The sequence below is a fragment of the Talpa occidentalis genome, unplaced genomic scaffold (genome assembly GCF_014898055.3).
Source record: "Talpa occidentalis isolate TD23 unplaced genomic scaffold, MPIMG_talOcc4v2.1 talOcc4.7, whole genome shotgun sequence".
Classification (NCBI taxonomy): Eukaryota; Metazoa; Chordata; class Mammalia; order Eulipotyphla; family Talpidae; genus Talpa; species Talpa occidentalis.
The window spans coordinates 112,039,515-112,056,777 of NW_023605083.1; the positions used below are offsets into that span (position 1 = coordinate 112,039,515).

At 35.0% G+C, this 17,263-nt stretch overlaps 1 protein-coding gene across 5 annotated transcripts in view; it reads right to left on the reverse strand.

Annotated features, from left to right (window-relative positions):
* Positions 1–17,263, reverse strand: part of STXBP4 (syntaxin binding protein 4) — a 137,600-nt gene that overhangs the window by 40,654 nt on the left and 79,683 nt on the right. For all 5 annotated transcript variants that reach the window (XM_037491920.2, XM_054688983.1, XM_054688982.1 and 2 more), the window contains one exon: positions 15,909–16,042. In XM_037491920.2, the coding sequence (XP_037347817.1) occupies positions 15,909–16,042 (134 nt within the window). The remainder of the gene's footprint in view (positions 1–15,908; positions 16,043–17,263) is intronic.

Below are 17,263 nucleotides of genomic sequence, written 5' to 3' on the forward strand. Positions count from 1 at the left end.
CAGGTGGGGATTTGTTCAAATTAAGAAACTTCTACAATATGTTGTAGGATCAGTATATATTCAGTTCAATTTCCTATACACTTATCCCCCTTAATCCTACACCTTTTAAACAACAGTTACATAACTGGTATTTATAAATGACCAGGAGGTCCTAAGAGATATTGAAATACATTATGAATCACAGAAGAAAAATTAAACTGACATTCAAGACAGTGTTGGTGTAAAATGCATTTCTGCCCTTACCTATCTACTGATGCCTCTCTCTTAAAGGTCACAAATGCTTACAATCACAGTCAATCCTTTTCTCAAATGTTGCCCTCTTGTTATCATTTTGCACTGCTTACTACTCCCTTTTTGAAATTCTCTTCTCCCAGGATTCTTTGTCATTATTAACCTCCCAACAATCAACACTTTATTTCTACTTTGATCCCCCTCTGGCACCTTTTCCTCCTCTCAGTTCTCCCCACAGGACTGACCTTCACCTCCTCTTACACCTTCTCTCTGCAATATTAGGGCTTCAGTGATCAGAACTACATGAATAATGTCCTAATAACATCTCGAATTCCAACTGCTCTCCCAATTTTTCCTCTAGATTTCTATGAGATTTAAATTTCTGACACAGAATTCATCTTCTCTCCCAAATCTGTCTTTCCTTCTGAGTACCCATGACTTTCAAAAGTTCTTCCACCCTCCAATTATCTAGGCTCAAAAATTCAGTGGCATTTTTATCTCTCTTCTTTGTTTCTCTTTTCAGTTGTTGTGTAGTTCTACATAATCTACCTCTATGATTTTATTCATTTAGGTATTCAATTAACATGCATTGAATAATGTAGTAGGTTCTGGAGTGAATAAGACAAGTGAGGACCCTGTGTTGCTGGGGTTTATATCCTAGAGCACGCACATTCAGATGGTAATCAGTACTGTTAGAAAAACAAACAGGAATAGAGGGATCATGAGTGATTGATAGTGATAATGGGGGTTGGTATTTTTAGATAGAGTGGCCTCTTAAAAGATGATGTTATAGCACAGAGCTGAATGAAGTAAAAAAGTGATTCTGAAAATCTGAAGGAAGGCCACTCACTCAATGGAGGTAAAAGAGCACATGCAAAGGCACTAGGGTCAAAATGAACTGGGCATGTTTGAAAAACCACATAAGATCAGTGTGGCTGGCGTAGTATAAGCAGGGAAAGAATCATAGAAAGTGAGAACAGAATCAGGGCCAGAAAGAAAGGGCCGTATAAGTCTAAGAAGTTTTGATCTCATTCTAAGTGTTATAAGAAGTGATTGGAGAGTTTTGAGTTGGGAAGTGATGTGGGCAGATTTCTGTATTAAAGGCTACTAAAGCACAGACTGTACAGGGGAGAAGTAATAAAGTGCTCGTTAATCACATTCTTAGGCAATAGATGTGACCACTGAGAGCATTTATCAATTCACTTTTAAAAAGTGAAGGTTTCAGCTCAATTGGTATGGTCTTTCTTAATTCATAAATAATGACATTATGAGTTGAAATACTTTCATTTCCTTAATTTGGGTTAAAACAATACCATGCTTCTGAAATGGAAAGTGAAAGCAATGATGCATATATTTTTGCCCATTTTCTACTTACATGTTTTGTAAATGAAGCTAATTTTTTTGGCATTTGTCATTAGTAGTGTCCAACAAAGCAATTAGGAATGAATTAATGAAAGAATTTATAAAGAATTCACAAATTGCTAGTAATGAGATACAATGTATCAGGCATTCAATGTACCAGAATGAATAATGTCAAAATTATGTTTCCATTAGGGGTCTACAAAGAAGGAAGTTAAAAACAAAATGAATAAAACATAAAGGTATTTCAATTATTGTCAGGTTATAAAAGGTTTGTGCTTTATGTGACGTGAGGATAGAGAATGGAGACATTAACAAATGAGTCCATTATATGTTGGTATCATTTGGAATCAGACAATTAAGCTTTTGGCATTTACCAACACTGAATATGTCTCAAACGAAACTAAACACAGCTCTGCAGATGGAGAAGAAAAGGAGATAATTATGAAATAATCAGTATTCATGTTAGGTTTTTAAGGTTCCTTTTATTTACATAAAGTAAATCACTCACTTTTGTATTCTCAGGGTTCATTCATTTACTTCCCTCTACATAAATGTCATGCTTGCCTTTTTATTCCCAAAAGTCTAAGAAGAAAAAGCATCACCACAGGGAAGAGTGACTGTCCTTTTTTCTTACTGGATTTTTGGGTGAGGTATTTAAGGGATTTGTTCATCAAATAGCCATTGAGCACCAATGTGCCAAGCATTCTGAGACGTTCTGGAGATGGTAAGCTGATTAAAACAACAACACCAGGTAAGGAAAGAGAGCTGCTTCTTGCCAGGATCCAGCACTTGCACTATAACAGCAGCTTTTAGCTTCTAGAGGTGTAAATTGCAAAGGAGTGTCTTATTTTCTCCTTTGATTGGATAGAAAAGAGTCAAAGAGGTAGAGGAGATAGAAAAGAATCACCTCATGGGGAGTTTGAAGGTTGACTCCAACTCCAGGAATGCAATTTGTATTTCCTATTCTATCAGAGGGAACTTTTTATTTCAGGGAGAATTCAGCCCTTTGCCACTTTGAAGGCTATTTTCTCAATCTAAAATATAAAGCAAACGACTACAGTTTATATTATTAAATTTCTACTGCTACGTAATAAACTATCACATAATTAGCTGCTTAAAACAACACACATAGTATCTCACAACTTCTGTAAGTTAGGAGTCTGGTTATCACTTAGCTAAGTACTCTGCTTAGACTCTTAAAAGGCTACAATGGTGGCACAAGAGGTTAAGCACCGCACTATGAAGCAATCCACAGCCTCTGCAGCATGAGTTTGATCCCCGGCCAGCCAGGGAGCAACCCGCGTGGCGAGGCAGACCTCTCCTGTCTCGCCTGCTGCTCCCCTCAGCAGTGTACTTTGGCCAATCTGCCTGTTCTGCTCCCCACTCTGTCTCTGGTGAATCCTCTCACACCCCCCGCATCTCTGGCCTATACCCCAGCTCTTGTTTGCATAAATAAATAAATCTTAAAAAAAAAAAAGGCTGCAAATCAAAATCACAGACATGGCTACGGTCTCATTTGAGCCTTGACTGGGGAAGGTTTTGCCATTGTCAATAGAATTCAGTTTCTTGTTGTTATAGGATTGAAGGCTTCAATTTTCCCAGCTGTTAGCCAAAAGCTGTCTTCAGCTTCCATAATGTGGGTCTCCCAACTTAGCAGCTCATTTCTTTTTTTTTTAATAATATTTTCTTTTTTTTTATTTTTATATTCCCCATACAATTGCAACCCTCTGATTTTGACCCCAACCCCTCCTTCCCCCCCCCCCAGAGTGTGTCTCTGGTTCATAGTTGTTTGTTGATTTTGATTTTTTTCTTTCTTATAGTTATTCTTTTCCCTGCTCATTTCTTATACAGTGTTATATAAATACCCTGTCATTTTTGCTGCATTCTATTGTTTACAATGAAATCATAGTTTCTGTACATATGCCAGGGGAGGGGAATCACCAACGGCATGACATGACATCAGGAAACAGGGATCATGGGCTACCCCCAAAGAGTAGTCACCACTTTGCTTAGACTTTTCCCTCTATATTAACATACCAAATCTTTCTACCCATTATTGTTTAAATATAGCTTTTCTCAAATTTTTTTCAAAAATTTATCAATCTTGACTTCAACATTCCTGCCACTATTCTAAAGAATTCTTGTTAGTTCCAGGTCGTTTCTTTGTCCAACTTTTGAATATTTGTTAAACATCAAAACTCATCCAAGAGTTCTGTGAAACTTACCTTGATTTTTGTATACCTCCAACTTTCCTTTCCTATAGAGACTGTAAGCAATTGTATACAGTAGAGCTCATCTTTTAGAATTTCTTCCCTCACAAGTCACATTTTTAACTCATTATCTCTAAACATGAGAATGTTTAGAATGAGAACAAACCTATTTTACCCAAATTTAAAATAAAACAATACAAGGCAAAACAAAACAAAACAAAACTGCTTTCATGGGATCTGTGGTTTATGTCCAGATATGTATGTAAGTCAATAATCACATCCTCTTTAGATTCTTTAGATAAACTATAATTTCAGCAGATGTTACAGCAGTTGAAGTGTTTTCCGATTATGACAAATTGGCATGATCTATTTTTGAGAAAGCATCATTTGCATTTTTTTCTGCCTGGGCTTTTTGAGGTCCACTCTTAAGATTTCCATGAGTTTATTATCTCATCTCTAATGCTCTAGGGTGCATCCCTCTCACCCACACTCAGGGCTTTCTATACAGGAAACTGCCTATCTTACTCCCCTCCAATCAGATCTATTGCTTAAAAAAAATGGTGTAGCCTTTCCTAGAAATATTTTGGTTAGAAAAATACCATTGTGTGGCACCTGAACTGGGATCCATTTGTCCAAAAGAGAAGAGTTAATTTTGTCCTTAAGACCCACCAACTCCATGACTGAACTTCAGCTTCTTACCTTCTACGATAAGGCCATCCTCAACATTAGCAGAGGTGGTCTCTCATCTGAGTGTCTGATCACAGTTACTCAACAATATGTGTGGAGGGAATGACTATTTGACACCTATTTGTATAATCAAAGGGATATTTCCGTATATTAGATTCATATGTATGATTCTGTACTTATTTCTGTATAGTAAAATGTAGAAGTGAAAATGAGAGGTCAAAACTGATACACATTTCAGACTCCTAGAGACACAGAAAATTGCTCTCCATGAATTGAACAGAGAAAACATCTGTCTGCTCATGTGTACATAAGTACATATGAACAATATCACTTGACCATCATTGTTATTTTGTGATCTTTGGTGAATAAAAATGGTGCCTCATTGTTTTAAGTTCACTCCTAAGTAAATGATATTAAAACATATAAGTTAAATATTCATATATAGTAAATGTATTTATCAAACAGGTATTGATCACAATTATAACATATCTTATGAACTCCTACTGTGTGTCAAGTACTGTTCCAGATGTTACTGAAACTGTGATGAATGAGATCTTCAAGATCCTTGTTGTAAGAAGCGCATATTTTAGTAGAGGATGAACAAGAAACAAGGAAACAAGCAAAAACTAAAGTACTATGAAGAGAATAAAATAGGGAAATGAAATGGAGTGCTTAGTGGTAGGGTTTTTAGAGGTAGTTGGTTAGGAAAGGCTATTCTGAAATCAGACATTTAAACTGAGGACTAAATGGTACAAGGAGATGGACCTCTCCATCATATTGCCTTGTTTTTTGCCAACATGCCAGGCACTCTCCCGCCTCATTCTTTGCACTTACTGTCTGGAATGTTCTTCCACCAGAAAAACATATAAGGCTTACTCCTTCCTCATATGAGTGAAATGTCTGTGAAAATCTACTTTGAGTTTGCAGAAATGATAGGTCCTTTTACCTTCACTGGGCAATTTTAATATTTCTATTTTTCTAAGCAAGTTCAGCAAGGTCCCCTTTTCCACATACAAGACTATGAAATACGGAGAACACCTGAAGCTGCCAGTTATAGAGACATAAACTTTATTCTTTCAAACTTTATATCCATGTAATAAATTTGAGTTGAAACCTGGGTTTCCTATTCAAACTGTACTTGCTGTAATTTTAGAATGAAGTATTGCTTTGCAATTGTTTTCAGAGATTTTAGCACATGGTTTTCTTACATGTCTCAGTACAATAATGTAACAATGATAGCTTATAAAAAACTACAGTAGTAGAAATCTTTCACCATCTTTCAAGGTAGAGAATGAGAGAGAGAGAGAGAGAGAGAGAGAGAGAGAGAGAAGGAAGTGGGTAGGGGAGAGAATAGTTTATCATATCTGACTAGGTTGCAAGGACAAATACTCCCTTTACATAATGACAATGAATGATGAAGAAGATGATGATGATGATAATGATGCTATATATGGCATACCTACCATAGGGGAGCCACTTTATAAACATTATCTTTAATCAGATAGCAACTTCAGTACATTATCTTTAATCCTCACAACAACCCTGTGAGTGGGTAGTATCTCCATTTTCATAGAGGAAGAAAATGAGAGTTGGAGAGATTACAGAACCTCAAAAGCAGCATCTATTATGTGGTAGAGCTGGAATTTGAACCCTCTAGCATATGGTCTTTTTGTTATACTATTCTGCCTCTCTACAAATAAAAAGGAATCTATTTTTTTAATAAAGACATCATTTAGGATATAAACAACTAATATTTTATAAAATCTAAATGCAATTTCACAATGGTTACTTGATTTTATCCTGTAATTTAATGCATGCTTATTCTTTCAGTTTATAAAGGGAGGTTGAGGAATTTATCTAGAGTTTTAAAAGATCTTGTCCAAAAAGCAGATTTTTTTTCACCTCAACGTTCTCACTATGCAACCTAAACTTTAATTTTCATTAGCATTTGAAGGTTATATTGTAAATGAAATGAGAAATAGCAAAAATATTTACTAATTTTTAACCTAATTGGAAATGTTGATTGGATAAGTTCATAAGGGCACATATTTTTTAAAAATATTATTAAATTTCAGTTCTTGAATCTACATCCACAGTTTTAAGATCTTTACCTAGGTATGCATATATATCTGTTTTTTACAGTGATTGCAAAGAGGACTTTTATTTGTGAGGTTTTCATGATGCTTAAAATTCTTTTATTTATAAAAGATGCTTCAGAATTAACAAATACTCATTAAAAAAAAAGAAAAATAATACAGAAGTTTCTGAAGAAACTAAAAAAAGATACTCTCCCAATACATCCTCCAGAGAAAAACAGTATTTCAATAAATTAGATATCCCTCTACATTATACCTGATTGAAAATTATTTAAGTTCTTTGAACCAATGGAATCTGTTACTTTATTTTGAATATTTGTAAATCATGAAAGTTAGTTAATGAGGTAAATTCTGGCCACTGTTCTAATTTAAAAAAAAAAATTCTAAAATACAACAGTTATACAGTGCTTCACATTTTACAAAGCATTTTCATACTAGTTTGCTCAATTTTTGAAAAAAACTAGTGAAAATTGTATCTCCAGTTCAGAGACAGAAAGCTAAGACTCTGAAAGGTCATCAAATTTTATCAAAACCTAAGATGCCATTGATTACCAGACATTCTGCTATTTTCACATTCTTCAAATATAAAAAGAAAAATAGCCATTCACTTCTAATTACTTAACCATACCCCTGTGACACTCATGGGATTTAACATTAGAATAACTGAGCTGGGGTTCTGGCACTGTCCCTTCCAAGTGTGACTAAAGCAAGTCATTTTCATGCTCTAAGCCGTGATCTTTCAGCATCTTAAATTAGAAACAACAGTAATGCCTATCTTATAGCGTTGCTATGAGGACATATTGATGAGAAACTAGCACTTTTAAACTATAAAGCTGATAAAAATTTCAAGACCTTTTGTATTTATGGTATTATTATTTTAAAATCTATTATTAGTAAAGGCAATATTAATATTCTGTTGTTAAAGGTCAGAATGTATGGATATAATTGAACTACTATCATGTTAAATGACTGACAGTTACTGTATACTACCACTACTGCCGCTGGATCTTCTGAGATGAGTTGTTAATGTTTTGTTCTTATCTGAACTCTGAGAACACGTAGGCTATTAACCCCAAAAAATGCATTCAGTTTGGATGAGGAAATTTCAGGCCTTGAAGGACAATATTACTTTCTGGCATCATTTACATTTTGCCTATCTAGTTATAGACCTGAAACATGCACTACACTTTAGATATTCTATTATTACAGTTAGTTCTAATTGTGAAAGGAATCAGAATTTCATTTTATGGAAGAGTAATAGCAGACTATAATTTACCATCAAAGTCGCCTGTAATTTTTGAGGCAGCCTTGTGTTTTTTCTGCCTTTGTGTTAGAATCCACTTCAGTTACAGACTATTCACCACTTAGTGTGAAGGTATAGATAGAAGCTTTGACCTGGTAAACGAGGAAGATCCTGCAGTCCCTTTGACAACTATATTCTTGCCTTGTAAAAGAAACAAAATGCTGCTTTTATATCTTGCAGCTACTAGCAGTGTATGTGGTTAAATTATACACCCAAAATACTTTCCTGGAAATGATCTTCTATGAAAATGCCCACCACGTGGTAGTTCTGGGACTGATTCACACTAGATATTTGTTTGTATATACTAAATGTTGGAATAATAGTGACCTTCCAATTTTTATGACTGACAAACTACATTATGTTTGCTTCCTATGTAACAACAGAGAATAGTAGATGGTCACTAAAGATGTGCTACTATTACGTAATTTCAGCATGTCAATTATGAGGAATTTGTTTAATAAAAAAGGCAAACACCCTGTAGATAATGTACAAAAGGAATAATAGAAAAACCTGAGGCAGTCTAAGATCCAAGATGAGGGCTGATAATTGCTCTGGGCAACTGGATTTTCAGCTACTCATTGACCCTATAGGCACAGGAATGCTAAGCTTAAACATAATTCTGAATTTTAGGTGTTCCAAAAAGTTATACTCACTGATGAACTATGACTCTCTTTTTTAAAATGAGTATTTGGGCCTCCCCGGTGGCGCAGCGGTTGAGCGCTGGGTTGCGAAGCTGCCCGCGGCCTCTGCAGCGCCTGTTCGATCCCCAGCTGCTCCCCGGCCACCAGAGGAGGGTCCCGCATGGCGCACAGACCTCTCCTGTCGCCCGCTGTTCCCCTCAGCAGTGTACCTCGGTCCTTCTGCCTGCTCTGCTCCCCGCTCTGGCTCTGGTGAATTCTCTCACCCTCCCGTGCTTCTGACTGTACCCAGTGCTTGTATAAACAAATAAATAAATCTTAAAAAAAAAAAAAAAAAAAAAAAAAAATAAAATGAGTATTTGTTCCTTGCTACTTCAAACTTAGCCCAAGTTACTACTATCTCCCACATCAATTCCTGTAGCTGCAATTGCAACTAGTCCTGCTTTCTTCACTCTTGCTACTTTTACAGTCCAGTTTCAAACAACTGCCTGAATGATCTTTTAAAATGTACATCAGGGGCCTCCCCAGTGGCGCAGCGGTTGAGCGCTGGGTTGCGAAGCTGCCCGCGACCTCTGCGGCGCCGGTTCAATTCCCGGCTGCTCCCCGGCCACCGGAGGAGGGTCCCACATGGCGCGCAGACCTCTCCTGCCGCCCGCTGCTCCCCTCAGCAGTGTACTTCGGTCCTTCTACCTGCTCTGCTCCCCGCTCTGGCTCTGGTGAATTCTCTCACCCTCCCGTGCTTCTGACTGTACCCAGCGCATGTATAAACCAAAAAACAAAAAACAAACAAACAAACAAATAAATAAATAAGACATGCCTCTAGAAAATTAAAAAAAATAAATAAATAAAATGTACATCAGAAAAGAAAAATACCGGATGGTCTCACTCATAGCAGGAATCAAGAAAACTTAAATAAGGGACCAGGAAAAAGAATAACTATAAGAAAGAAAATATCAAAATCAACAAACAACTATGAACCAGAGACACTCTATGGGGGGTGGGGGGCGGGGAAAGGAGGGATTGGGGTCAAAATAAGGGGGTTGTACTTGTATGGGGAATATAAAAATAAAATTTAAATTAAATAAATAAATAAAAATAAAATGTACATCAGATCATGTTACTCTTCTTGCTTAAAACCATCAATGATTCCTTTGATACTCAAAATCCAAGCTCCTTAGCATGATATTCAGAGTCCTATGTAATCTTGCTCTCTCTACTCTCTTGTTTGCTCAGATGTATTGGATACTCAGACTTTTTTCTTTTCCTCAAATGTGTTAAGATTGCTCCTACCAGCTACTATATGACCCAGCAATTCCACTCCTAGGAATCTACCCAAAGGTCACAAAAACATTAATTTGAAAGAAATCCCGCACCCCTATGTTTATTGCAGCACTATTTACAATAGCTAAGATCTGGAAACAACTTAAATGCTCAAAAACAAATGACTGTATCAAAAAGACATGGTATATATACACAATGGAATACCACTCAGCAATCAAAAAAGATAAACTCACACCTTTTACAGCAACATGAATGGAACTGGAAGGGATTATGTTCAGTGAAGTAAGTCAGAAGTAAAGAGAAAAATATCAGATGATTTCATTTATAGGAGGAACGTAGGGCAACTAAACAAGAGATCAGGAAAAAAAAAAAGTTAAAACTAGCAGGCAAACTACAAATCGGAGACATTCAGCTGGGAAAGGGGTGGGAGAGAGATCTAAACAGCGGAGGAAAGAGAACTAGAAACTATGGTGACAGTTCATGGTATCTTGGCGGTAGTAATATTATGGGGATTACACCTGAGAGGAGAATGAACAACAATGCAAAAAAATATATAAATTAAAAAAAAAAAAAGGATTGCTCCTACCTAGAGGCTCCTATACTTCACCAGACAAGGTTTTTTCATAGATTTTCTCCTGGTTGGATCTTGACTCAAATGTCACTTCTTCAAAGGGATAGCATCTCGATTTAGTCACATTCCCTTATACATCTTCTGGTTTTACTATATGCATAACACTCATTACTGTCTGCAGTTGTAATGAATTTAATTGCTAACTTTTTTTGTTCATCTCTGACCACTGAAATTTATTTAAGGAACTGAAGAGAAAGGGGCTTGTTTTTGCTTTTATCCCAGGGCCCAAGTCAGTGTTTCTCCCATTGTAGATACTCAACAAATAGTTCATGAAAGAATGCAGTAATGAATGAATCTAAATGATTACCTTTTCTTAAATGATATATGTTTCTCTTATTTTCTCCCCCCAGAAATAAAATTGCACCATGAAAGAAATTATTTATTTTTCTTGAAGCCAACAATAATAGTCCATTTAAAACAAAATTAAATAACCCAGAAATCATCCAAGATTAAATTTGATATATTTTCTTAGTGGAATATTACAGCAGTGACCTACTTTCAATTTGCAACAATATAAGAGAATATGTGTGTTTACCATTTTCCTTGAATGGTAAGATACCACAAGTATTTACAGTGGTTTTTATCTGGCTATCATTAATTAAGTCACTAGAGAACAGATCTGCCTTACAAATATAGGTGAAATTATCTCTCAAAATGGCAATAAGAATTTGACAAGCTATTCCATCTTGCTTGGAACACCTTCTGTAACTCCAAATGAAGAAAGATACAAAATAGCAAGATTGCTTTGTGGGGATATAAAGACCATAATGCCTCTTCTAAATAGTAAAGTTGATATTCATTAAAATGTATGGTTTTTCTTTTTATAAATTCATGTAAGTTAATAAAAACATGCCCTGGGGGAAATAAGAAAAGCAATGATGAGAGCTGGAGCCTAGAATAAGCACAATGGGAAGATACTGTATCAACTCTGAGTTTTGGACATAAAAGAAAAATTATGAAGGCCTTCAAATGTTGCAGTACTGCATTTCCCCCTTTTCTTATAAAACCTTTCCCCATCTGTCGATACAACTTCTAATTAGCTTCAGAATTAAAGACAAAAAACAACCATTACTGACATTCTAATTTTAAAGTTAAAATATTGCTAATTCAGACAGGAGCACCTGAGTAGATGCAGGAGGTTTGTGTAGACAAACATGTGCAATCAGATGGTCATTGAGAGGGAAAAAAATGCATCCTTATTTTCAATTGATTAAAAAATTACATTATCATTCAACCAATTTGTAAGAGTTAAATATCCATATTCTGTTGTTATAACAAATGTGATGAAAATATATGTTCATTTTTATGCACATCTTTCCATTATTTTCTTTGCCAACAAATAGATTATTGGTTCAAACATGTGACTTTAAAACATTTTTTAATTTCATATAAACTTTTCTAATAGATACCTTAAAAGCTCTTGATATAGACTGCAAAACTGATTCCCAAGCATTTGTGCCCAGTTATATTCCCACCTGCAGTGAGTAAGAATATTTACTTTTAACTTCAATTACTGGTAGGCTCATATGACTCCTAAATTGGAGGGATTATTTAAATGCCTAATGGATGAGTAATTTAAGAAAAGCAAATGCCTGAAAGATGGGAGGGAAGAGCACAGGGGATATGGGTGCTTTGGTGGCAGGCGAATAGTAGAGGCCACACTAGGGGAGAAATCACATACTGTCCAGAAATTACCAATGATGTTATAAAGTTAAGGAAAAGAAAAATCATCTTAAAAGAATTAAAAAAAAAAAAGAAAAAAGAAAATAAAATGTTTTCTTTATGGGAGGATTCCTCTGCCCCCTTCAAATTTGAATGCAATAAGGTATCCCGTCCTGCTAGACTGCACTCCAGTTATTTCCATTGTCCTAATTAATTGCCACAGTTGTTCTCAGAGCAATAAAGAAATAGGTCCTCGGTGCTTTCCTTCTATATGGTCCTACCTGTTCTATATCAAAGTTTTGGGGATCTGCCTATAACTGGTGAAGTGTTTGAAGACTGTACCCTATTATTATATTCTACTTATCACTTCCCTGGGAATCTTGAAGGAAGACAGAAACCTGTGCTTATGCTGCCAATTTACCAGGAAGTCAGTAAGTTCTCTTTTCATTAAAGACCTCCTATGGGGTATCTGGGCATATATCATTTTATTATGCATGTTTTTAATAGAACTGCCTCTTCCTACTTTTGTTACAGAATTGTTTTGTCAATCTAGATGTCAATCAGACAAAGGTTACAGTTCAAAACAGTTATTTCAAATAAAGGTTGCACTAAAGGTTATTAAAATGGGTTGCATTGGATGGAGCTGGAAGGGATCATGCTCAGTGAAATAAGCCAGAAAGAAAAAGAAAAATACTGAATGGTCTCACTCATAGCAGAATTTAGAAAACCTAAATAAGGGACCAGGAAAAAGACTAATTATAATAAAGTAAAAATCAAAATCAACAAGCAACTATAAACCAGGGACACACTACATGGGGGAGAGAAGGGAGTATGATCAAAACAAGGGTGGTAGGAATTGTATGGGGGCTATAACCAAGATGAAAACACATATATTGTGCAAAAATGAAAAATGATGTAAGAAATACATAAAATAAAAAAATAGGTTGTAATGTTAATGTAACAGGTTATTACAATATCGGCCATGTAAATATTGATGGAGATCAATAGCAGCACCTCCAGGGGTTCAACACTGATTGAAAATGCCTATTTTTGGTTACATATTGTTTCACTGGAAGTAATGTAACAGAACAGATCAAAGTCTCATTACAGTTAGCAATAAACAACTAAAAGGTAAGATGCTGATTCAGACATTTATCTGCTGTGTCCTGTGATGTCTACATTCTAACTCAATAACACTAAATGTTATATTTTAAGAAAAGCTCTCATCGATCACATTTTCAAATGTATCTGAGATTAAAGAAGCTTTAGATAATACTTACATAAAATAATAAGGAAAAAGTAAATTGCTTTTAATAATAATAGCAATAATAATGATGCTAGCATTAGAAGCAGTAATGTCCACTTACAGAATATCTATAGACCATCTTATACTACCAGGTACTTTTCATGTATCTCATTTCATTCTCTAAGTCTGCCACTTTGATATTATGATCTCCATTTTTTTATATGAGGAAACAGGTACAGAGTTTAAGTAATTTTTCCAGTGAAATTGGATGATCAAGTGTGATGCTCTCTGGGACACCTCCAGGGAACATCACAGAATCTTTGGAGCACTGTTTATAAGCAAGCAATTTACTGCTGTTTGACTCCAGGCTGCCTCTCTGATTCACATACTTCCCTACTGCTAAAAGTAATCTGAGGAGGGCTGGATAGCTGTGTTGACGATGCTGTAAAAAGCATTTTTGTTTCCTGTGATGCTACATTGGGGTCCATAGTTGGGGCTCATAAACACTCTGAAATTGGAAACAATATGCGTTTATAATTGTGCCGCTGAAATCTATTACCAAAAAAAAAAAAAGTTCAGAATTGTCTTCTACATACTCCTTAAGAGCCTGGCTTTCAGTTATAAGACCCATGGAATCTTATTCTCATTTCTGAGGAAATCCTGTAGTATAATATCCTAGAATGTACTTACATTAAGATGAAAGTGGGGACAATTACCCTAGTGAAAATTTCAAATTGTAACTTGAAATAAGCAGACAACCATAGCAAAGGAAATGAGGTAGAGGCTGCAGCTGAATTATCTACCTCGTGGTAGCAATTTTCTGTTTCTCATTAAATATAGAAAAAGCTACAGCTTAAAAGAAAGAAAAATGAGATGAGTTTATCTGAATTATCAAATTAAAAAAAAAAGCTGTCATATAATTTTAAAAGCACTGGCAAAATATGCAAACATGAGCAATTATATGTTGAAATAAAAAGACAACATAGCAACTATTTGCTAGTTTTAAAGAGTAGAGTAGCTATAATCTTATAATGGATAAAAAGTACAGATGGAATTTTTCACTTTTCTTCCAGCGAAGTTCTGCTGAATTTCAAATATTTTCTTTGAATAATCATGTTTGACACATATAAAGATTAATGTCAGCAAGGTAATTAAAATTAATGATGGGAATTGTCCACTGGGCTATGTCTGTGCAGGTGTTTCCCTCCACTGTTCCCATGTAACTGAAAAAGGTCTGATACATAAAATTCTGAGCTTTCACATAACACACTAGAAGTGGTTATTTTCATCTTTCCTAAAGTCCACAGAATTTCTTTACACAAAGAGTTCTTGTAGGGTTTTTGAAATGTAATTTGATTTTTAAAAACAAAATAGGTCATAAAAATTAAAAAAAAAAAAAAACCTCACTGCAGAAATCACACAGATAAGATTAAAGGCATGGTCTCTAACCCTCTATAATAACTTTGAAGTCAAAAGTACCTTCAAAGTGTCTTTGAATATAACCCTACACTAAACCAAGCCATTTACTACAGGGACTCTACTCAAAACTTATTATTTTGATATTAATTAACATAGATTTTATCTATATCTTTATATATTTTTATTTGCATGTATGGGGTATCTGGCCCCCAGCATAGGGAAAATGAAGACTGGTAATTAAAAGGATAGTGGAATGTTAGAGGCCAGCAATTAGACAAACAGCAGACAGACTGGCATTAAGAAAAGAGACAGAAAAACAAAACAATAAAAAGGAAGTCCAAATACACGAAGAGGCAAAAGCGCTTGGAAGACAGGAGAAGGGAAGGATGGACATGTCCAGTCGTTTAAGTTTTTCCCCAAGGATCTCCATGTTTATGGATGGGAGGTTGTGCTGAAGGTTACTTAGAGCACTGCCCCCCTTCTCTTTCTAGCTCAGTGCTTTAGATGGGGGTGTCCAGTGACAGATCATGAGGCTTTTTAAAAGAGGTATACTCTGGTCCCTTGCTTAGGTGTAAATGCTTGAGCCAGCAGCTCTGGAAAAAGAGGGGACTAGTTCAGCTATTCTATAGCCCTTTAATTAATTACCTTACTGACTGCCACAGGGTCTGTTCCTGGTTTTCCCTGTCTGTGATCCTGGGAATTTTTTGCTGAAACTCAGTGTTTCAACAGCCTTTGCCTTTCATCTTTATTGTGTTTTGGAGGTCTTTCGTTCATGGGGCTGTACCTTCCATCTTATTCTATCTATTGTATATTATTCAAAAATTCCTCAATGTTGATTATACCCTTCCGGGTTTCCAGTGCTATTGTAGATGCAGTTTTATATTTACACTTCCATTTCAAAGAGACTGTGGATAGAAGCAGAGGTTAAGACATGTCTTAATCAGGTATCCTCTGTTGGAAGCTATTTTAAGTATACTAAATGAAGCAAATATTTTCCCTTTACAACCAGTGCACGAAATTTTTATTGATTATTGATTTAACTGTAGGCAAACCAATACATTTAACAAAAATTAAACTTTCATACTTTAAATTTTCTTTTGTTAAATGAATTATTTAAAAAGAAAAAAATATAGGAAACTTACAATCCATATCAAGCATTGCACGAACAGATTTCACAAGTTCTTTAGATTCCAGTGCCAGCATCGCTGGAATGTTACGTCCATTCCTTCCCAGGGGTGTGAGTGAAGTCTGAGAAGCTAACACAGATCTTCTTTCACTAAGAGGGCAACAAAATAAAGTTGAATTTAATACTCAGTAGATGACATCTATTCTTGCTAAATCTGAATTCTTATTAATTATGAATTTATATAAAAATGTTTTTTGAGGGAGCATTGCATTCTTATAGTCATAGAACAATATTTCTGTTCTCATTTATTATATAATAAATAGGTGTACTGAAAAATTAGGTTGACTTCATATAGGGAGAGGAAAGAACAGATGGATGGCCTATCTCTGCAATCACTTGTTATCTAATTTTGTGAGTACTGTGTTATTTTTTATATTATATTTTATAATATTATGTATCCTTTTATTTATTTTTCTAGAAAGTTAAAATTAAGGGCTTAAACATAAATTAAGCAGATATCCACTATTACTTCTAGTATTAACTATTCAATATGTATATTTGCTCCTGAAATTCTATCTTAAGCTCTAGAAGTTGTTGTCTCTAAATCTAAAACAGACTAGAGCAATTATATCACTTTTTAAAAATGCAAATGTTACCTGAAATGAATCCATTAATTAAATTAATTAAAAAAGCAAATCTTTACGGTGAAAAACCATCATGCTCAAATTTTTCCTTGAACAGAGACAATTTTAAACTGATGAAGGACCGATCATTACTTACAATCCATTTTCTTACACATGCTGCTATTAATTCACAAGAAGAAATTGAAGCATCAATTCTCAAATTCAAATACAGAAATTTATTCTGTGTTCCATGACCAAACCCAGTATCCATTATAAAAGATATGTATATTAAAAAGACTGAACAAAATTTTACTACTATTTTAATTCTCCAAGATGTGGGGTTAATTTGCTTAACATTGCTTTTTAAAGTGGTCCTTTTGTCACAAATCAGTTTAAGGCATAGGGAGGCTCTGACTTTAAATGTCAATTTTTAACCTTCATTTTTAATATCAAAATATTCTGAATTATTACTCAAAGTCACAATGTGACCTTGGAGGAAGTAGGGGGCCACATCTAACTCATATAAGGAGAATCTTATTGCTGAGTATTTTAACATTCTTACTGCATGGAGTTGACATAATTTTCTAATATAAGGAGCATGGGTTAAAATCAAAACATGTGAGATTCCTTCATTAGATGAAATAAAGCATTACATCAAAATGAGATTACAAGTATTCTACAGATATTCTTCTAAATTCAAATCTGCTCTGTGGAAAGCTAAAGTATAATAAGAATACAGTATATCATG